We start from the raw sequence: 19,923 nt of genomic DNA, 5'->3' as shown, positions 1-19,923 counted from the left end.
ACAACAACAACAACAAAGCTGTTCGTGCTTGCTGCTGAGTATGCCATCCGTTTATCTCTGTCTTCGACTGGACAAGCTCTTATCATGACAAGCATCACTATCTCTGGGGAACCAGCGGCTGCAGGCAGGGCGTGCGGTCAGGACACCCATGGCTGCGTCACCTGATCATCTTGCATATCCATGTACATACAGGCCACGAATTGACGACGTTTGATTGGAACAGGGCGACTTACAGGACCATTTGATGGCCAACTTTCCACTCAAACACCGGTGGGACCCGATGCTCGGATCAGCACAGTCCCCCCAGTCCCCTAGTCCGTCTAACTTGGCATGTGCAGCTGAACCGCTAGGAATTGGACTCTTGAGCCTGGGGACAAGGACCCTGTTCGTCAACAGGATGCTGTACAGGTTGCATCTCGTGCAGGCTTCATTGGATAGCGAGTTTGGACGAAGGCGAGATCCCAACCCCCACCTTTGACCGACGTTGGGGATGCCGGCGCTGCCATTGCTTCATGGTTCCGTCCTTGGGACCTCCCTGGTTTCCCCCGGTCTGTGGGCAGTCGTTGGCAGCCAATGGATACGCCCGCCCCGTTGTCCGGGACCTTCAACGGAACCATTCCCGACAATTTCCTATTCCCTAACAGAGAGATACGGACTTGTGTTGTCTGGTGACTGGGTGGACTGGGGAGACCTTCTCCGGCTCTCTGCGGTGTGAGTGCTCACACATGGGGAGCCCACCGTTCCCCTACATGCATGTCCTCGTGGGCGTGGTGTAAGTGCCCCCGTCTTTCCCAAAAGAGCCCGCTGCATTCCTCCGGCTGCTTGCCTGATTTCCAAACATTGGGAACTTCTCATCCCACCTATCTTATCGTCTCCGACTCTCGTCATCCTTGTCTCATTACGTCGGAGCAAGCTGGTCCCCCTTCGTGTCATTTGTCTTAGAAATTGTTAAGAGGTCCGTCCTAGTTTGCTGTCTACATATTCAAGGTGCCTACCTGCCACTTCGTCGCCTTCTTGGATTCTTCGTCAGAACTACCACTACCCCAGAGTTGATCCAGTACAACACACCCCCGTATTATCCAAGTCTACTTAAAAGTCCCCCATTCAGGGGGGCAATTTAGCATCAAGGGCACGCACACACACTACGCGCTGTTGCCATTGTCTTGCCTGTTGTTTGTTTGTTCGATCTTGTAGTTGTTGCTGTGTTGCTGCTGTTGTTGTCTTGTTTGCTTCTTCTTGCACAACGACCATAACCTGCTACCGCTGCTACTACCACCACTCAGACTACTAGGACATTCCCTACCAGGACTCGTCCCATCCAGTCATTTTGCCACTCCCACTACCCAATCTATCACTATCAACCCATCTTACACAGCCCACGCCAAGAAACCCCAAACAACAATCATCCATCCACTCTCCGGCCGACTGGTACTTACACATATACAAACACTTTCCCCCCCAACCTATCTCTTGTCGTCTTTTTATTCTTACGTGTAACGAGACATTCGAGAACAACAATAGCCGCTCTTCGAAGATAACCTATACAGCCGGGTCTTGGTCAAGACCTTATCTTCGATTACACTTTTACCTCCTCTGTTTTTACAAGCCAACGGAGCCAGGACAGCTCTAAAGACCACATTGATGTCTGCTGATTTGCGAACCGCACTTAATTGCCTCCGCCACCCGTCCAGTAAGTCATCAAATCACACATTGCGGTTGTTCTGGAAGACCGAGATGCTAATGAGGTCGTCCTCAATAGGGTTTATGCCCGTCTCGAGAAGTCAGCTTTCGAGAGTCCATACGGGTGATAGTATACAAAATATATCAGATACATAAAGTACTTCTCTCTCTCCCAAGTCGTCCGTCTTATCTCATGCTCACCGTGATGTAGTTGAACGAGACGTTAGCCCAGCATGGCGACGTCAACCACCACCACCACCACAACAACAACAACCACGACCTCCAACCCCTCCGCCACGACCATTCCACTCTCCACCTCATCAACAACAACAAACAGTGGTGGGAATGGCAGCAGTAGTGGCGTGAAAGTCCTCGCAACACTCACCAAACGCTCCCTCCTCCCCGCAGCCTGGAACACCCAAGTGCGCACCGTCCAAACCCACGAATGCCGCGAGGCGGCCCTCAGTCTCGCGCACGCGTTTCAGGCGGATGACTACGCGAGGTATCTGGTGGATATCGAGAGCAACCCCGCTGTTGAATCCCCTCTTTCCAACGATGATTCCGCCACCACATCTGGAGGGGTGACATTCACCTGGGCTGGTTTCGGCGGCGAGGCGAAGGGACGACAGGGCAAGGGTGCGGCGGAAGACAAATGGAACCTTCACGTCGATATCCTGACTTACACCGTCGCCTCTCACTGCATTGGCGGGGGGCTTGTGACGACGGTGGGGGAGGATTTTGATAGTGTTGCTCTTTGGTAAGTGCCCCTCGCCTCACCGCATGATGAAAACAAAGTGTTGATAAAAGAAAAAGGGTACCACCCAACCCACCCCCCTCCCTCGACAGCTACCTAACCCACTTCCGCTCTGGGCTCTGGCGTCTGCACTTCCAACTCTGCGCTGAAGGCCGTCGCCGTCTCTTTGATGAGATCCTCCCTCTGCTTCACGACACCAAGCGGGAGGTCTTGGGCCCGGAGAAGGAGAATGATGCTTGGTATTTGGTTTACTTGGGCACTAAACCGAGATCTCAGGGGAGGGGCTTGGGGGGACGGTTGCTGAGGGATGGGATGATGAGGGCGGATAGAGAGGGGAGGCAGATGTACCTTGAGTCGAGCTCGGCGGTGAATAATGAGTATTACAAGAAGTTTGGGTTTGAGATCAAGAAGGAGATTTATTTGAAGAGGGGGAGGTGGCCGGTTAGGTTGACTATCATGGTGCGGGAGCCGGGCGCGACGGGGAAGGGGAGGAGGGTTGGCAAGGTTGTTGGTTGATTTGGGAAAGAGAGGAAGGGATGGTTTCTGGTGCGTCTGAATTTTCTGTTTTTGTTCTGTTTGTTTTTGGATGTTTGATGCTGGTTGATCAACTCAACCTATGGTGATTTTTGACCAAGTTTGAAAGGGGGTCGTTTGCTTACATGTATCGCCATACTCAACATATGGCTCGCAGATTGATTTTTTGTTTATTTGGCTAATTGGTCTTGGATTCTTGTTTGAGATGATGTTTTGCGCTCTTTACGACTGTTAGGTCAGATCTACCTAGATAGTAGCTATAATCCACCGAACAACTGCAATGATCCTTCGGTAGCCCTAAATCAGAATGCCATGGGAATTGTACGTACTCTACAGGAGACAAATCAAAGCAATCAGTCAAATAACTGGCGCCGTGGTATCCCTCGCCATGCATATCCCGTCATTCAATCTGTACATGCCCCCTACACCAAACAATTTTATGTCTCGAGAATGGCCCAGGTCTCATCATCAACAGTGGTATAGACAATACCGTTGCCCAACAATTCATCCGCCGCTGCAAGCACATCCCTCTTGCCCATCCCAGACCCAGCCATGACATCAGCGACATTGATCCCTTCTATCGATCTTGGATCGCTCTGCATGAACTGATACAACGACTTGGCCTGTCTCGAGCAAGACGCCACCCTAGCATTAGCCGCCGCAGCATCACCTGAATACCCATTCCCGCTGTCGATGAACATGCTGTCAGAGTCCCCTCCACCATGACCACCAGCAGCCGCACCCTCTTTTTGTGGCCAAGGACCACCAGGTAAACCCCTCGAGATGCAGACATGCACATAGGTAGACTCCAACAAATGATAGCTGACCTCGTTATAATCGTCGATCACTCTGACATGGTGTGCGCCAACGTGGATCTTGCCGTTGAAGCTCGAGAGTCTACCGAGAACACGGACCCAGGTGTCAAGGCTAAAGGGGGTCTCGGCGCCTGATTCGGACTTTTCGAGGTCGACCCATTTCTTGACGTCGATGGTACCGCCGGTGCCGTCGTCGATCTTGTATGTGATGTTTGTGGTTTGGGGTTGGACGGAGCGCACTTGGCCGACAAGGGTGACTGTGCTGACGGGGAAGCCGTCGATGGTGATCTCGGACTCGTTGTAGCCGGCTTTGGCGTCGTGGATTTGCTTGATAGTTACTGGGCGGAGGTACTCGTCGATTGTGCTCTGTTGTGGGGGATCGATGTTAGCCTGAGGGCTCAGGTAGTGCGAGACCCTATGTGGGAACATACCCTCTTTGATTGACCCTGACTGCCTTGCTGGGAACCGCTCATGAAGCCGCCGCCCTCATCACCGCCTTGGGCGCCATAGCCCGTTCTTTGATACCCGCCGTATGATGCTGCCATTACATTAGCCTTAGCCTGTCAATATTGTGTTCCTGATCGGTATAGCATACTCATGGTGTCCTGAAGTCGTTATATGTTGTTGCAAGAAGTCTGTCAATAGCGCGGGTGGTGTCGTAGTCAAGTCAGCAACAAACTTCAAAATGCTTGGAAAGGTGAATAAACCGAAAGACGCGTTTCCCTCCCAGCTCCTTCGCGTCAGGTCGCGCAGGCAGAAGCCGCACTAATTAAAAGCCCAACGCGTGCCCCGCTGCCACCGATAAGCGCTCCGATAAGTGTCAAGCATGACCCCCGCTCACCCCCACTCATTGCAACAAACACCAGCAAGGTTCTCATTCAAGCCCACGATGGCGTCATGTTTGTGAGGGCAGCACACTTATACAAACTCATCACATCTCATATCAAACTTATGAAATAGAAATTTTATGATGCCCTCTACTTATCCAACCATCCCAAATACACTTTTCATCCCTCCAGACCAAAATCCAGCCATGAGCGATCAAATAGACGAGGAAGACCTCACCCGGTCGAGTTTGTGTTGTCAGCCATTGGCTTCACTGACAAGGCCGGTGGATGTTCACCAGATTACAGAGTAAGTCACAGCTTATATTTTATTTCTTGTCTTCTCAAATCCTCAGCACTAATAATTTCATCTCACAACAAGCCGCGACCCCCTCGCCAGAGCCTTCTTCCACCCCCCCTTATTTGGCCCCCTAATTTTCAACAACGAATCCTCCGACTGCCGTGACCACTGCGCCAACGAGCGCACCTTTCTCTCTTACCTCCGGTTATCGATCTACATGGCCATTGTCTCCGTCGCGATAGTCCTGTCCTTTCATTTGCGGAAAACAGCGACAGAGACCGAGTTGAGGATGGCGTATCCCTTGGGGGCGGTTTTCTGGGCGTTGAGTGTGAGCTGTCTTGGGGTGGGCTTGGCGAATTATATCAGTGAGTAATGTAGAATGGGAAGGGGAGGGGAGGGGAATTGTTGCTGATGAGGTGGTAGAAACGGTGAATAAGTACAGCAGGAGGGCGGCGATTGTGCAGACGGGGTGGAAGACGCAGACTGTAAGTACTGGGACAGGGGAACAAAAAAGAGGAATATGTACTGATGGGATAATAGGTGATGGCTTGCATAGCGCTGTGTATCGTCGGCGCGTGCGTGTCGTTGTTGGTGATAAATAAGTTGAATGAGGGGGCTGACGAGTGAGTAATGCTGGAAGATGAGAAAGCAATTTACGAGGACGGTTGCCACTCTATGCATTAATGAACATCATGATCCGTACATCTCAAAAATGCAAGGTAGAATGTGATTAACCAAGCTCAGATGCTCAGACGATAACGGAGAGATACCTGAACTATGAGATACAAGTACCCAGACCACATTAATGTCCCTCTTCCATATGAAACCCTTCAAACTCCCCCCATAACCTACATCACGTCCTCACTCCCCCCTCAAACAAAACAAACCCCCCACCCCCAACCTCTCCCCCACCTCCGCCCCCTCCCACCCCTCACACCTCTCCCCAACCGCCTTCCTAAACTCCTTAACATACCCCTCCGCCCCCTCATCCAACCCCTCCAAACCCGTTTCCTTGCCCTCCCAACTCACAATTGGCATCTCATCAAACCCCAACAACCGCACCGTCTCCAACAGCGGCCCAGACGTGAGCCTGACCTCCTCTCCTCTCCCATCATCTACCTCCAGCTCCTTCTCGTACTCCTCCGGCCCCTTAAACAACTCATTATGCGTCGTAGCCAAGTATTTAGCAGTAGCCTCACTAGGATACAGCGCGAAATACCCCTTTGCTCTTGAAAGCCTGAGGGCGTGTTCCAGCCAGGAGGGATACCTCTTGCTAACGGCCTTGGTGGTGAAAAATGTTGAGAGGGACGAGGTAGAGTGTTGATGTTCGATAGTGTTCGATACAAGAGAGTGGAGTTCTGTCCACTTAGTGCCGAGGTAGAGCATGGCGTTGCTGTTGGGGGACTGCCACAGGAAAGGAGCTGAGCTAGACGTTTGAGAGGATAGTGATGGCTTTTTGGAGTCTTTGGCCTGTTTCATGGGTTTGGGAGCAGGTGGGCTGAATGACTTTGAGGTGTCTGCTAGCGTTGTGGGGGGCAGGTCGAGGCTGATACCGAGCAGGCGGGAATCCCAGCTTTGGAGGAGGGAATTGGATGAGTAGAGATATTCCAGCAGAGTGAATTTCAAGTCTGGTGGATGTTAGTTACCGGGCCAGTTGAGCTGGTTGTGAAAAGGCTTACAGTGAAAGAATCCAGGCGATAGCTGGACTTGGGGTGATAGTACCAGCACGTGAGAGTATCGCGGACTGACCGGCCAGAAGGACTCGAGAAGACGGACCGAACTTTCTTCTTCGGTCAACCTAGCCCGAGGTATGCGATGCCTGAGTGTAAGTTGCCGCACATTGGCAAGGCTGTGTGTGCGGCTTGGTGGCCAACTAAAGTCCCTCAAGAATTCTGTCGTAGCCCGATCAATGTCATGAGGAAGTTCGATGGTGAGGTGAGGCGTTGGGCCCGCTGAGAAATCAGCTGCTGATAATGATTGAAGCAATCGAATCAGGCTACCAGAGCCTACAGGTGGCGCATGGATCAGTATATCGACGCTGATCCTATTCCAAGCCGCCACCGACGAGCTATCGAGTTTCGTCATCCAAGATAACTGTGAGTGAGCATTCTTGGGCAGCTCAATAATGGGCACTCCAGAGACGTCTGCTTGTTTGCGGATGCCATCGAGAAAATAGTGCTCTTCCACACCAGAAGCATCAAGAAACAGAACTTGAGGATGCATATACTTGTAAATGTGGTCTATCAGCGTGTGAGAGGTGTGTTATCAAACTGTCATGGAAAGGAAGCTCACATAATCCACGTGTAGCACATGTTTCGAGGCGGCTCAATGTCGAGGTTGAGGCATAATCAGGCCTCGCATCTATGGTGGTTCACGGATTAGCATTGATATAGGCATCGGCACATGATCTGTCCTCTTACCGTGAAAGATGATCTGGCAGGACTCGTCGATGCCGTTAACAGCTTGAAGTTCATCCAAATCAATCTCACTACCACCCATCAACGCAAAGTGCACATAGCTTCGAAGCTCAGTCCCCATCTTGCATGCCATTGGGAGCAAGACTGAGGCGCTCTTCAAGCTAGCAGCGGCAAACAGCACATTCTTATTCACCGCGCTGTAGCCGCTGGTACTGCTCTCAATGGCTTGTAATGTCGCAGCCAGCTTCCTGAAGTAAATAGGGCCATCATATGTTCTGGCGTTGGTAGCAGTGTCAGTTACGACAGGGGGTACCACGACAGCAGCAGGCTGTTCACTCGGGATGTCCTTCACCACGGGCTTCTCCGGTATGCGCTCAGGTGGTGGGGGCTTCATCTTTGGCATCGGGCCTGGCTGTTTTCCCGGCTTGCGATCTGAATATCTCGGATGCCTGTAGTCTCTGCGTACTTGATCATCCATTGGCGGTAGATTCTTGATGAACAAATAGACGAAGAATCCCACAGCCAAAGCAATCACGAGCCGCTTGATCGTCTTGCGCGGGGGCGTTCTGGGTGCTGAAGCTGGTACCCATGGTGCGCGAGTGGGAAGCGTCTTCCCCCGCTTGAGATCATCGTCCTTCTTAACCATTGCGTCGTCGTTGTTGGTGAAAAGTCCCATCTTGCACTCAGCGATTGATGCCAGCTGAGTGCATTCCCATTCATCAACCACGATATAAAGTAATAGCTCAGTGTCTCAGACGATGAGAGATTGGCTGGTGTGCGCGGAACCGCATCTCATTCAATCAATATTAGTCGCCAGTCTGGTTGACTTCCTTGATGTCTCGGGAGCTTGATGCTAGGACCCCGAACTCGGCAATGATAGTGGATGGAGGTCGATGGTGGTTAGATTGGCGCGTCTGGGTTAAACGTGGCTCGCTAAAGCCAAGACAGCTCGGCTCCACTTACAGGGCTGCCATGTTCCGCATCAACGAACCCTTGGAGCTGTTTAGCAGCCGAAGTACTTTTGTTTGCGACCTGTGTTCTCATCTACCTGAGTGGGAAGGGAATGAAGTGTAACAATGTGAGACATTGGCTAGCTTAACACCTTAACATGAGCCAGTATGAATATTCTGAACATCAAGTCTAAGCGTGGAACCTTTGTCATTTGAGAAATTCAACATGTCTGGTGTCACACAAGGTACTTCGTGCCCGACCCTGGATCTCCGCATCTCCTGGACCAGGGTTCAGGATGGCGGGGGACGAGTGTGGGGTTGAAGGGCTTTTCTCAACTTTTTTTCCACAATTGTTGTTGCGACAACCATCTAGATTTTATTTACTTTCTGCCTTGAGCAAACCTGGGAAATTTTCATGGGACCGTATTTCCAGATATTTCTCTCATAAACGCCGCGTCATAACCATCAGACATTTTCCAGATACAAAAATGGGCAAAGCAAGAAAGAACAGAGTGCGTGCCAGCCGCGCAGACCCCATCGCAAGGGCTTCAAAACCACCATCTGATCCAGAGCTTGCAAAGCTCCGTGAGAGCAAAATTCTCCCCATTCTCAAGGATCTCAAGAACCCCGAAGCCAAATCAAGAACACAGGCTGCCGGCGCCATCGCCAACATCGTTCAAGATGCCAAAACCAGAAAGCTGCTTCTCAGGGAGCAGGTTGTTCACATTGTTCTCACCGAGACACTCACAGACAACAGCATCGACAGCCGAGCTGCTGGCTGGGAGATTCTCAAGGTTCTCGCTGAGGAAGAGGAGGCCGATTTCTGTGTACACCTATACAGACTCGACATTCTGACTGCCATCGAGCATGCTGCCAAGGCTGTATGTGACCTACAACTCTTATGAACTTGCCAGAGCTAACCAGGTCATAGATTCTTGACACACTCACATCAACTGAGCCTGTCTTCTCCAAGCTCACCAAGGCTCAGCAGCGTATTGTATGGGAGATCTCAAGCTCCCTTCTTGCTCTCCTCAATCTTCTCGGCATGGCCCGCGAGGAGATCACCACCGCTATCGTGGCTAACCAAACCATCGTCAGATTCCTCTTCCGTCTGGCTGCCTCAGAGTCCACGCCGCAAGAGATCTACGAGGAGACCCTCTCCTGCCTGACGACACTTTCAGAAGACAACCTCGAGCTGGGCCAAACCATGACGAACGACCAGGAAACTAGATGCTACGACGTCCTTCTCAAACTTGCCTCTGGCTCCGGTCCTCGATCGGTGATGGCGTGCGGTGTTCTTCACAATGTTTTCTCGTCATTACAATGGCTCGACCACAGCCCCGGGAAGGACGGCGCTTGCGATGCAGTTCTTATTGGAACCCTCACTCGTGCATTGGAACATGTACCTTCGGCGAGCGCTGTGGCTAATGGGAACGCCAACCAGGGAGCTGTTGTCCAATTAGCTTTGGAGATTTTGGCTTCTATCGGTGCCGATTTGCAGGAGACTCTTGAGAAGGGCAACCGTTCTCAACCAAAGGAGGAGGAATGGAACGGACTTGAGGACAAGCCTGAGGGTGACGACGCGATGGATGTGGACGGAGCTTCTAATGCCGGGGACGGTGATGACGAAGACAAGGAGGACGACGATGACGATATTGCCGATCTGGAAGCCGATATGGAAAAGGTAACAGGAGCCGACGACCCATTTGACTCTGGAGATCTGGACGACCTTCCCACGCTCGGCGCCTTCATTCAACAAGCTATCCCGCAATTGGTTCGTCTATCCAATATTCAGATCGATGGCGAAGAGAACCTCGCCATCCAGTCAAACGCCCTGACGGCCCTCAACAATATTGCCTGGACCGTCTCATGCATCGACTTCTCTGAGAGCGAAAACTCTAACATCTATGATGCGTGGTATCCAGCCGCCAAAAAGATTTGGGTCAAGGCCATCACTCCCATCGTCGAGGCTGACAATGCTGATCTCGACCTCGCCACCCAAATAGCCAGTCTTGCCTGGGCTATTGCCCGCAGCTTGGGTGCAAATGTACCGTTGACTCCAGGCCAACATCGCAAGTTCATTGCGCTCTACCAGGCCGCGAAGAACCAGCCAAAACCAGAAGAAGGAAAGGAGGTTGACCCCCTCCAGGGTCTGGGCGTCAAGTGCGTTGGTATCCTTGGCTCTTTAGCCAGGGACACAGCTCCTATTGATCTCAACCGCGAGATTGGCGTCTTTTTGATCACTCTCCTCCAGAGCTGTGAGCAGGACAAGACCATCCCACCGGCTGATGTTGTAGAGGCTGTCAACCAGATTTTTGACATTTATGGTGATGAGGCCACGGAATATGATAAGGAGGTGTTCTGGAAGGAGGGCTTCCGTAAGCATCTGGAGGAGTTTTTGCCCAAGTTGAGAGCGTTGGCGAAGGGAATTGATAAGAGGGCACAGGGGGAGTTGAGGGATAAGGCGGATGAGGCGGTGTTGAATTTGGTGAGGTTTTTGAAGTATAAGAAGACTCATGCGCCCAAGGAGGGGAAGCAGAAGAATGAGGAGAGGGTGTTGAATGAGAAGGCTATGGCTATGAGGTAGGAGATTTGGGGTGGGATACATGATCTGAAATGGATTTTTATAAAGGGTTCATGGTCAAGCCTACGTAATGTTGTCCATATTGTACTCTTGAGGGATCGCTATCCCCATGAACGAAGGCTGCTTGTATTTCAACTACGATGGCTCATTTTCTAATAGGTGAAGTCGCATTTTCCAAGTTGCGTTTTGTCGTCTTGATTACGAACCACGCGGATCTCACCTTGAAAGGGATGGCTTGTGGACAGAACATCCAACCAAGACCCATACAAAAAAGGCAGTTGGTATCACGGATCTTGGGAATCTTACCTTGAGACCTGAAAGAAACGTCAATAAAGAGAAACGGTTCACAGCATGGAGCTTGATGTGTGTGTACAGACCATTTTCAGGAGAGAATAAACCACCACCCAAGGAGGCTGGGGCAAGATGACTTCCACGCTAATGTGTAGAGTATGCTGGCAACTGATGATATGGTCAGGGGTCAAACAACGTCCTCTCTACCTCTCCTTCACCCAGAAATGTAACTCACGACATGAATGCCCTTCCATAAGCTCAAACCCCTGCTGCTTCGTTCGAGATGATGCCCTGTTATGCTTATCCCATCCCGTCAGTTCGTTCTATTCCATCTCATCTGAAGTCTTGCGTATCTCATCTGTGCTGCTACCCCCCATCAGCTCACCCAATCGGCTTCAACTTCTTCTTCTTCTTCTCCGGCTCCCCATTCTTCCCCTTCTGAAACTGCCTCCAGCTATCAATCCTCTGATCCCTCGTCTTCTCCCAGTCCTCCTCATGCTGCCTCTTCTTCTTCCTCTGCTCCAACTCCTCCTCCTGCTTCCTCTGCTCCCTACCCTCCTCCTGCAACTGCGCCTTCATCTGCCGCCTCCTCCTTTGCTCATTCTCCACCAGCACAAATACCGTCTTTTCATCCCACTTCTTCTCAAACTCTGGGGTTTTGAGCTCTTCGGAGTCAACAGTGAGCTTCATCTCCCGCATCAAGAGCATGCGAGCGTCGGCGATGGCCTCGTCGAGTCGGGCGCGGTGCTTCTCGTCCATGAGCTCGGTCTGCGCTTTTTTCAAACGGTCGAAGGCGTCGGGGGCAAGGGGGTTTTTGGTCTTGTCTGGATGGATGAGGAGGGATTTCTTGCGATAGAGGTTTTTGATGTCGGATTCGGGGGCGCCGGGTTTTAGGCCGAGGACGGCGTAGGCGTTCAGGCGGAAGGCTTTGAGGATGCGGTCGATTTCGGCGTCCTGGGGGAGAAGGGGTGTTAGTACCATTGTTGGGAGAATGGGGATTGGAGAAGGGAGGGATGGGATGGTGATGAGGGCGGGTGATGTTTGCGATCGCATACCTTGTCCCACTCCTTGGCTTCCGACTCGAGGACTTCAAGCGCATCGCGGGTGTCAACTGGGGCGGGATCGGCTGGTGTCGCCGCGCTTTCTGTTGGTTTTGGGGTTGACATCTTGGGTGGTTGTGGGAGGGATTAATTTGTTTCACGCGGGTGGTTGTTGAGGGAAAGGTGGAAGTTCGAATTCAGCTGCACGAGGATGGGAGAAAAGTGTGGAAGGAAGAAGCAGCAGGTGCGACACCTCGCTCATACAGGGTTCGTTTGATGCAGGTCGCAATGCGCCAATGTTGACGAGCGATTGATAACCGATAAGGACCGATAAGGAATCGGCCCCACTAAAATTTCGCTGAGCAGCCGCAGTAACAGCAGGCTCAGTGATGCCGAAAATTTACAACAGCTCTCTAGCAACACCATCCACCACTTTGAGCTCTATTTTCACTGCTGTCAGCGCCGAATATCAAATTACCAGTTCCCTTTTTCAACTCCGACCACCCTACGTTCAATTAGTGCAGCATAATACCATTCGCCTACGATGAAGAGACGCGCTGCGTCCCCGACTCCGTCGGAGCACGAGGTCGATATTGCGGGGTCCCTGTTTGCCGACGAGAGTGATGGCGATTTTGAGGTTGTCAAGAATGGTGCTGAGGCGGATTTCGATCTTGATTTCGGAGATCTCTTAACAGCAGGCGATGGCGATTCGAATGCCGAGGACGATGAAGACTTCATTGCTACCGCTCAGCGCAAGTCCAACAGGAAAAGCTCGAATGTGCAGGGCAAGTCGGTAAAGAAGGGTGGTGGTTTCCAGGCCATGGGTACGTATTCCTTGGCAAATCAAACGTTCCACGGTGATAGGGGGCTAACATGTGGTTCTCAAAGGCCTCAATGCGAATTTATTACGAGCCATCACAAAGAAGGGCTTTTCTGTCCCGACTCCAATTCAGAGGAAGACAATCCCTCTGGTCCTGGAAAGAAGAGATGTTGTGGGTATGGCGCGCACAGGTTCAGGAAAGACAGCCGCCTTCGTCATCCCCATGATCGAGCGTTTGAAGGGACACAGCCCCAAGGTCGGCGCCAGAGCCTTGATTCTCTCCCCGTCTCGTGAACTGGCGCTACAGACATTGAAGGTTGTGAAGGAACTCGGTCGCGGCACAGATCTGAAGACGATTCTCCTCGTTGGTGGTGACAGCCTGGAGGAGCAGTTCGCCCAGATGGCCACGAACCCCGATATCGTCATTGCTACCCCTGGTCGTTTCCTGCATTTGAAGGTTGAAATGAACCTCAACCTCTCCTCGATCAAATACGTGGTCTTCGATGAAGCCGATCGCCTGTTCGAAATGGGTTTTGCCGAGCAGCTAACCGAGATTCTTCACGCGCTGCCATCATCAAGACAGACTCTGCTATTTTCGGCTACTCTGCCATCCTCCTTGGTTGAGTTTGCCAGAGCTGGTTTACAGGAGCCGAGCTTGGTGAGATTGGACGCTGAGACCAAGGTGTCTCCCGATATGGAGAGTGCCTTCTTTTCTGTCAAGGGTGGTGAGAAGGAGGGCGCTCTGTTGCATATTCTTCACGATATTATCAAGATGCCAATGGGAACGCCAGAAGGAGCACCAAAAGACGAGGCTGATCCAAATAACTCTCGGGGGAAGCGCAAGCGTGGCAGCGACAGACTCAGTTTCAAGGAGAAACCGACAGCACACTCTACAATCATCTTCACGGCTACCAAGCATCACGTCGAGTACATTGCACATCTCCTTCGTCATGCCGGCTTCGCTGTTTCCTACATTTACGGTTCTTTGGATCAAACCGCTAGGAAGATCCAAGTTGATGACTTTAGACGAGGAAGAACGAATATTCTGGTAGTCACAGACGTTGCGGCTCGTGGTATCGATATTCCAGTTCTCGCCAATGTCATCAACTACGACTTTCCTCCACAGCCCAAGGTTTTCGTCCATCGTGTCGGTCGTACGGCTCGTGCTGGCCAGCGCGGTTGGGCTTATGCTCTTGTACGGGAGTCTGATCTGCCCTATCTCATCGATCTTCAGCTCTTCCTCGGACGGAGGCTGGTTATGGGTAAAGATGGACAAGACCCCTCATTTGCTCAGGATGTTGTGCTCGGTGCGTTGAAGAGATTGGAGCTCGAGAACCAGACTGAGTGGGTCAACAAGGTTCTGAACGAAGAGGGCGACATCAGTGCGCTCAGGGGTGTTACGCTCAAGGCTGAGAAGCTCTATATGAGGACCAGAAACTCGGCTTCCAGCTCCAGTGCCAAGAGAGCTCGCGAGATCATCAACTCAAAGGGTTGGACACAACTTCATCCCTTGTTTGGCGTGGAGGCGATCAATGCCGAGGAAGCCCGTGACAATCTCCTCTCCAAGATCAGCTTGTTCAAGCCTCAGGAGACAGTCTTCGAAATTGGGCCCCAAGGAAAGTCCCACAGAAACAAAGCGGCGGAGGTGATGCGCAGCTTCAGAACCAAGGTCGCGCCACGGAGGATCACGAAGGGAGAAAACGATTCTGATGTTGACATGTCAGATGGCGAGGGACCCAAGGCTGACAGCGAATTTGACTCGGATTCTGACGATGAACCCCCAAAGCAGGAGGATGTGTCGGAGTCGGAGCAAGAAGAGGACGACTCGGACTCTGAAATGGAAGTCACGGTTACTTCGTCCAAGTCAAGCAAGAAGCAAAAGGGTGGTGACCCTATAGCGTCATTCCAAGACCCCGAGATTTTTATGTCCTACACGCCACGCACGACTTCGGCGGCAGAAGAAAAGGCCTATGGCGTCCACTCCGGTGGTGTCAACTCGTCTCATTTCGTCACCGCCGCCCGCGACGCTGCCATGGACCTCACCAACGACGACGGCGCCAAGGCCTTCGGCTTGCCTACCCGCTCCAAACTCCGCTGGGATAAGCGCCACAGCAAATACGTCGCCCGTGCCAACGATGACGACGGCTCCAAGGGCGTCAAGATGATCCGTGGTGAGTCCGGTGTCAAGATCGCGGCGTCCTTCCAATCCGGCAGATTCGACAAGTGGAAGAAGTCCAACCGTATTGGTCGCCTGCCTGGTGTTGGCGAATTGGAAAAGCCTGGCCTGGCCAGGCTTGCCAACGGTCCTGGCCACCAGGAAGGTGGCACCAGGTATAAGCACAGGCAGGAAAAGGCCCCCAAGGAAGCTGACAAATTCCGTGATGATTATCATGTGAGGAAGAAGCGGGTGGCCGAAGCCAAGGAAAAGAGGATTGGCAAGTTCAAGGATGGGGAAGGCTCGAAGCGGGAGTTGAAGAACGCTACGGACATCAGGAAGGCACGTGTCATCGCTGAAAAGAAGAGGGAAAAGAACGCTAGGCCCAGCAAGCGTCCTAGGAGGTAAAGATTACGGTGTAGATAGGGGGGGTGATAGTGTTTCTGGCAGGAAGAATAATATGTTATGTTAGCTTGCATTGAAGACTGTGCGTTTTTGTCTGGTGTGGACGGTTGAGTTATGAGCATGTGTGTCTTTCTCAGGCAGGGAGAAGGCTTTTATGTGGCGTGATACTTGAAATCAAGGCCTCAGAAGATGGTTACTACGGCTTCAGAGATAGTTTATAGGTGTCAAAAGATAATTCATATGCCTCAAACGGTAGTATATATGTATTGAAAGATACGTGATAGGCATCAAAAAATCGTCTGTATGGTCTAAAAGATAGTCACTTGGTACCAAAGGATAAGTCACCAGGTGTTAAAAGATAGTTGCTAGGTATTGAAAGATAGCTACTGGGTATTAAAAGATAGCTACTGGGTATTAAAAGATAGCTACTGGGTATTAAAAGATAGCTACTGGGTATTAAAAGATAGCTGAGAAGCCTTTCGAAATAGCCATGAGGAGTGTTTCTTATCTTTTAAGCCTTAAAAGAAGATTAGTAGGTGTGAAAGGATGGTGGGGATGTCCTCTGTAAGAGGATCAATGTATCTCGATGGGCTCTTGTAGTCTTTGGTCTCTTTCAGTGCTGTGTATCAGAGTTATGTACTTTAAAACTGCTGACACTAAAAACTTTGAAGGCTGGGATCAATAACTTTAAGGCCGGGGTTGAAGAGTTCAAAGGCTGGGATTAAATACTCCAAGAGCTGTAATTGAGAGACTTTGGGCCTGGATCGATAGCAAGATATAAATAGTTAAAAACTGATAAAATAAAAATTACACGGCCAAGGTATAACTCTGTATAAGCCTTGGTGAGCGGCCATCAAGTGTTCAGGTTGAAGACTTTACTCTTTGCATGCTTTGATTGGAGTAGAAAACTTCCATATAATCCCGTCTGTTATAACTGCTGTGTGTTTATTATACAGCTCGAATACGCATTACTTTATAGCGCGTAGCCCGGAAAATAATACCGACTAGACAGATAGATGTAAGAAAATAATAAGCTGGTGTCGTGAGAAGTGAAGATAGAAAGTTTGTAAACGTAAAAACAGTGTGACATGTTATGTCCTGGAAACGATTTAAAGACCGATAGTCAAAGGAAATTTAAAAAAGAAATATAAGAAAGGATCCTGCCCAGAAGATAGAAAAGGTATAGAGGTCATGACCTCGACTTTTGTGTGAAGGGGTGTCCGTCTCTTCAGCTCGATTCGGGGCATGAACACTGCTGACTATGCTGCTGCCCCTGATGGGGCGCAAAGTTGGAAAGCAAGGTTGCCATCACACTTGTGTACGCAAACAACAACAGGAACTTGGTGTCAGTTTTGAGTCCGCCCCTGCCACCACCAAAGTAAAATGACCCGACACAGAACAAAAGGCTGAAGGTGATTGTAACGAGGACAATCTCCGCCTTCTTCATCGTTACCAAGTACATCATGGTGAGCGGCAAGACGAAGAACACCCCGGCCATGACAACAACGAGGAGGTGGGAGAGAACGTGAAGAGTAGTATAGCTAAGAATAATGGAGACCGGGCCTGGAGAACAGTCTTTCGTGGACCGGAGACGGGTGGCGTAGGACTGGAGGGAAGAAATATCATGTCAGTGCCCAGTTAAGAGATCAAGTATGCAAACATAGCAGCAGACCGAGTATTTACCCTGAACCGAATCCGTAACATCACGGAAGTCTTGACAACTGAATGCACAAACTCATCAATCATGCTTGGCCGTGGGCCTAAGGCCCTGTAGTTCTCGGCAAAGAGTTCGCGGTCCGATGAATCTGAGCCTACCACATTGGAAGACCACAGCCTGTATTCAGACACCATGCTGCCATTCGGGGTATGTTGATGCATGATGACATTGGCTGAATTGAACAATGTTGCTGAGGTTATGACGGAGATCTCCGATTAGCGTTTGACACTCAACTTCGGTAAGGGAAGGGTTTCAGGAGAGATTAAAAGCCTTACAGAATTCCTTGAGCTCATTGGTAAGTCTGATGGCCAGTTCCTCTTTTTTCTTTCCATACTCGTTGTCAGGCCGAGGTTCCTTGTAGTCATGACAGCCTTGGGCATGGTTATCTCGCTCTAGGGATTTGAGGTCTCGAAAGGTCCCGAGAACCTTTGCGGCCCAGTAATCCAGAGCCAGAGAGAACTGTGCCTGGAGGGCTGGGAAAAAGCACCACTCTTGACATAACTCTTTATAAAGAGCACACTTAACACGTCCCAATGCTTCATCTACAGACATGTTAAGAAATTAGCCCAGTCAATCGAAAGAAATATAGGAGGCAGTAGGTTTACACACCCTTGTTCTCTTCCCCTTCTGGGCAGGAAACTCCTGTGCCTTGCAGAGTTGGGCAGGTACTGGCAAGACTGCCAGCTCCTGAAATCAAGCATTAGTAGGTGTGGTGGAAGGACTTGGCAAGATACTGGTGAACTCACGCGTCCCAGCTGCTGGTACTTCTCCTCTCTCTGAGAGATTGAGGTTATCAAGCTCTGTCAGCCCCATTACAACTTCGATGTACTCGGATTCCGCAAAGCTGAAGTAAGATCAGGCTAGATGTCAGAAGAAGAGAAGAAGTGGGGAGATCAAAAGATGAAACAAGACTGAAAATAGGATTCTTCTGGGCTCATATGCTCCATCCCTCAGGTTTCTCATACAGAGCCTCGTCTGCCCAAATGTGGCCTGAAGAGTGCCTAGCTTTGCACATTATGCCCAACGCAGCATAGCAGAATCGCTTCATCCCATATTCGACGGGCGCAATCATGTATAGAACGTGCATCATGCACGGCTTATGTTATAGCCACAGATGAACATTTAAGGGGACAAGGTTGTGGAAGAGACCGAAATGTCATGAACAAGATCGTTCACAGCAAACTTTGACTCCATGAATAAATTCAACGCTCTTACCACCTGTTCTAAACCACTTGTTCTAAATACCGGAGGAGAACACATTTGGCAGTACTCCCTTTTCCCTTGGCACAATATGGCATGTATTTGGCAGAGTTGGAGTAGATTCATTAGGCTGTGAAGGAGGAGGGTGGTGAGCGGCAAGGCTGAGCACTTCAGCGAATCGCATCTAGACAGGCGAGAGGGGTTGCATGCAGGAAAGGATTATTGTCGTTTCGCCAAGTAATCAAAGTCCCATATATTGTTCCCAAGCCTCTCCCTTGACGTTTACACCAGTGTCATGTTTCCTCTTACCTATTATCTCGCGTTCATCTGTTCCCATCCATTCACCCATCGATTGCTCACCCAATCTATCCTTTAAACCTGAGAGCACAATGCTAATCTTCGTGCCACAGCACGGCAAGCTATTCCGATTATCAACACCACGGATGAATCAAGATAAAGTTTCGTGACAAAGATTGTCACAAGGAGTGATGATCAAGTATGCCAATGAGGATTGGAGATGAGGATTGGTGATGAGAATGGACGACGAGGATGGGCGATGAGGAATAACGGCGACAAGTCCAACAACCAGACACCCGGAACGGAAATAGCCTGGCGACCTAGAATGCCTGTAAATGATAACAGCTGGGCGGTTCACCCTGTTGAGGTAATGCTTCATTGCGGCCAGGGATAGACCGTTGGCGGTCCATGTGAGCATCCTGCTGTCGGTGGTGTTAGCGCTGACATGAAACTAGGAAAGACTTCAACAACCGGGCTCACATACCAAGGTCAACGCCTCACAATACGATCCGATGGCCACCTTCTGGGTTTTTAGGTGTCGCGGGGGCTGGAGTAATGACGACGACATGTACCGGCTGAGCCATTCTGGATGCCGCCAAATATGGCAGTGCTGAATCTACGGCGGCGGGAAGGGGGTTACGAAGTTCGAGGGTAGCGAATTCCGTACCGAAACCAAGTTGCAGAGTGCGCGAGAGGGTGGATGTTGAAGGCACTGACGAACTCCAAATCTGCAACGCAAGGACGAGAAGGGAATGCCAGAACTGTGGACAGTATGACAGAGATGGTCGATGAAAATTGACCCCTGTCACGCAACTACCTAAATATTGTTAAGGAAACAAGAGAAGAGCGGTGCTGCTGCGGAAGCAGATGGGCTAAGCCAAGGACCCACCTTTGTTGGTATTAAGACTTCATCGAAGTTGCACATCGGTCGAAAACATGGAATGACTTCGGTCCCACTGCTGACAAGACGAGTGACAGCCCAACACCCGGCGGCAGATAGGAGCGTTCGGCAACACAACGGCCTCTGAGGTGGGGCCGCTCCCCAGACCAAGTGACCCAGAACCGGTCTGGTTTCTCTTGCACTGGTAATGGACATGGGTGCTCTTCGAGAGAGGGGCACTAGACCTGTTGCTGCCCGG

At 50.8% G+C, this 19,923-nt stretch overlaps 8 protein-coding genes across 8 annotated transcripts; 4 read left to right on the top strand and 4 right to left on the bottom strand.

Moving 5' to 3' along the window:
* Positions 1 to 1,913: 1,913 nt before the first annotated feature.
* On the top strand, positions 1,914 to 3,338 carry QC764_603030 (uncharacterized protein; the record flags this gene model as incomplete). Its single annotated transcript, XM_062948808.1, has 2 exons — positions 1,914 to 2,437; positions 2,494 to 3,338. 2 exons carry the CDS (start codon positions 1,914 to 1,916, stop codon positions 2,948 to 2,950), a joined length of 981 nt encoding a protein of 326 aa, XP_062797430.1. The 3' UTR covers positions 2,951 to 3,338.
* Positions 3,158 to 4,526, bottom strand: ssb2 (Replication factor A protein 2). The gene is made up of 3 exons (XM_062948809.1): positions 4,379 to 4,526; positions 4,215 to 4,321; positions 3,158 to 4,149 (listed from the first exon to the last, which is right to left on the bottom strand). The coding sequence occupies exons 1-3, from the start codon at positions 4,380 to 4,382 to the stop codon at positions 3,406 to 3,408; spliced, it is 855 nt and encodes a 284-aa protein (XP_062797429.1). The 5' UTR covers positions 4,383 to 4,526; the 3' UTR covers positions 3,158 to 3,405.
* A 131-nt stretch (positions 4,527 to 4,657) lies between these two features.
* QC764_603050 (uncharacterized protein) lies at positions 4,658 to 5,712 on the top strand. The gene is made up of 4 exons (XM_062948810.1): positions 4,658 to 4,917; positions 4,990 to 5,273; positions 5,332 to 5,393; positions 5,449 to 5,712. The coding sequence occupies exons 1-4, from the start codon at positions 4,751 to 4,753 to the stop codon at positions 5,533 to 5,535; spliced, it is 600 nt and encodes a 199-aa protein (XP_062797428.1). The 5' UTR covers positions 4,658 to 4,750; the 3' UTR covers positions 5,536 to 5,712.
* Positions 5,713 to 5,769: 57 nt separating this feature from the next.
* Positions 5,770 to 8,470, bottom strand: QC764_603060 (uncharacterized protein; the record flags this gene model as incomplete). The annotated part of the gene is made up of 4 exons (XM_062948811.1): positions 7,329 to 8,470; positions 7,201 to 7,269; positions 6,588 to 7,148; positions 5,770 to 6,536 (listed from the first exon to the last, which is right to left on the bottom strand). The coding sequence occupies exons 1-4, from the start codon at positions 7,999 to 8,001 to the stop codon at positions 5,770 to 5,772; spliced, it is 2,070 nt and encodes a 689-aa protein (XP_062797427.1). The 5' UTR covers positions 8,002 to 8,470.
* A 101-nt stretch (positions 8,471 to 8,571) lies between these two features.
* QC764_603070 (uncharacterized protein) lies at positions 8,572 to 10,862 on the top strand (the record flags this gene model as incomplete). Its single annotated transcript, XM_062948812.1, has 2 exons — positions 8,572 to 9,156; positions 9,207 to 10,862. The coding sequence occupies 2 exons, from the start codon at positions 8,572 to 8,574 to the stop codon at positions 10,860 to 10,862; spliced, it is 2,241 nt and encodes a 746-aa protein (XP_062797426.1).
* A 53-nt stretch (positions 10,863 to 10,915) lies between these two features.
* Positions 10,916 to 12,469, bottom strand: spf31 (DnaJ subfamily C member 8). The gene is made up of 2 exons (XM_062948813.1): positions 12,206 to 12,469; positions 10,916 to 12,104 (listed from the first exon to the last, which is right to left on the bottom strand). Exons 1-2 carry the CDS (start codon positions 12,314 to 12,316, stop codon positions 11,532 to 11,534), a joined length of 684 nt encoding a protein of 227 aa, XP_062797425.1. The 5' UTR covers positions 12,317 to 12,469; the 3' UTR covers positions 10,916 to 11,531.
* Positions 12,470 to 12,568: 99 nt separating this feature from the next.
* On the top strand, positions 12,569 to 15,617 carry DBP10 (ATP-dependent RNA helicase dbp10). Its single transcript, XM_062948814.1, has 2 exons — positions 12,569 to 13,014; positions 13,079 to 15,617. The coding sequence occupies exons 1-2, from the start codon at positions 12,735 to 12,737 to the stop codon at positions 15,571 to 15,573; spliced, it is 2,775 nt and encodes a 924-aa protein (XP_062797424.1). The 5' UTR covers positions 12,569 to 12,734; the 3' UTR covers positions 15,574 to 15,617.
* An 843-nt stretch (positions 15,618 to 16,460) lies between these two features.
* QC764_603093 (uncharacterized protein) lies at positions 16,461 to 18,268 on the bottom strand. Its single transcript, XM_062948815.1, has 5 exons — positions 18,034 to 18,268; positions 17,897 to 17,974; positions 17,563 to 17,829; positions 17,254 to 17,477; positions 16,461 to 17,176 (listed from the first exon to the last, which is right to left on the bottom strand). Exons 1-5 carry the CDS (start codon positions 18,098 to 18,100, stop codon positions 16,799 to 16,801), a joined length of 1,014 nt encoding a protein of 337 aa, XP_062797423.1. The 5' UTR covers positions 18,101 to 18,268; the 3' UTR covers positions 16,461 to 16,798.
* Between the last annotated feature and the right edge of the window lie 1,655 nt (positions 18,269 to 19,923).

The sequence above is a fragment of the Podospora pseudoanserina genome, chromosome 6 (genome assembly GCF_035222485.1).
Source record: "Podospora pseudoanserina strain CBS 124.78 chromosome 6, whole genome shotgun sequence".
In the NCBI taxonomy this organism is placed as follows: Eukaryota; Fungi; Ascomycota; class Sordariomycetes; order Sordariales; family Podosporaceae; genus Podospora; species Podospora pseudoanserina.
The sequence above is the reverse complement of the archived record's forward strand: the minus strand, read 5'-3'. Positions and strand labels throughout refer to the sequence as shown.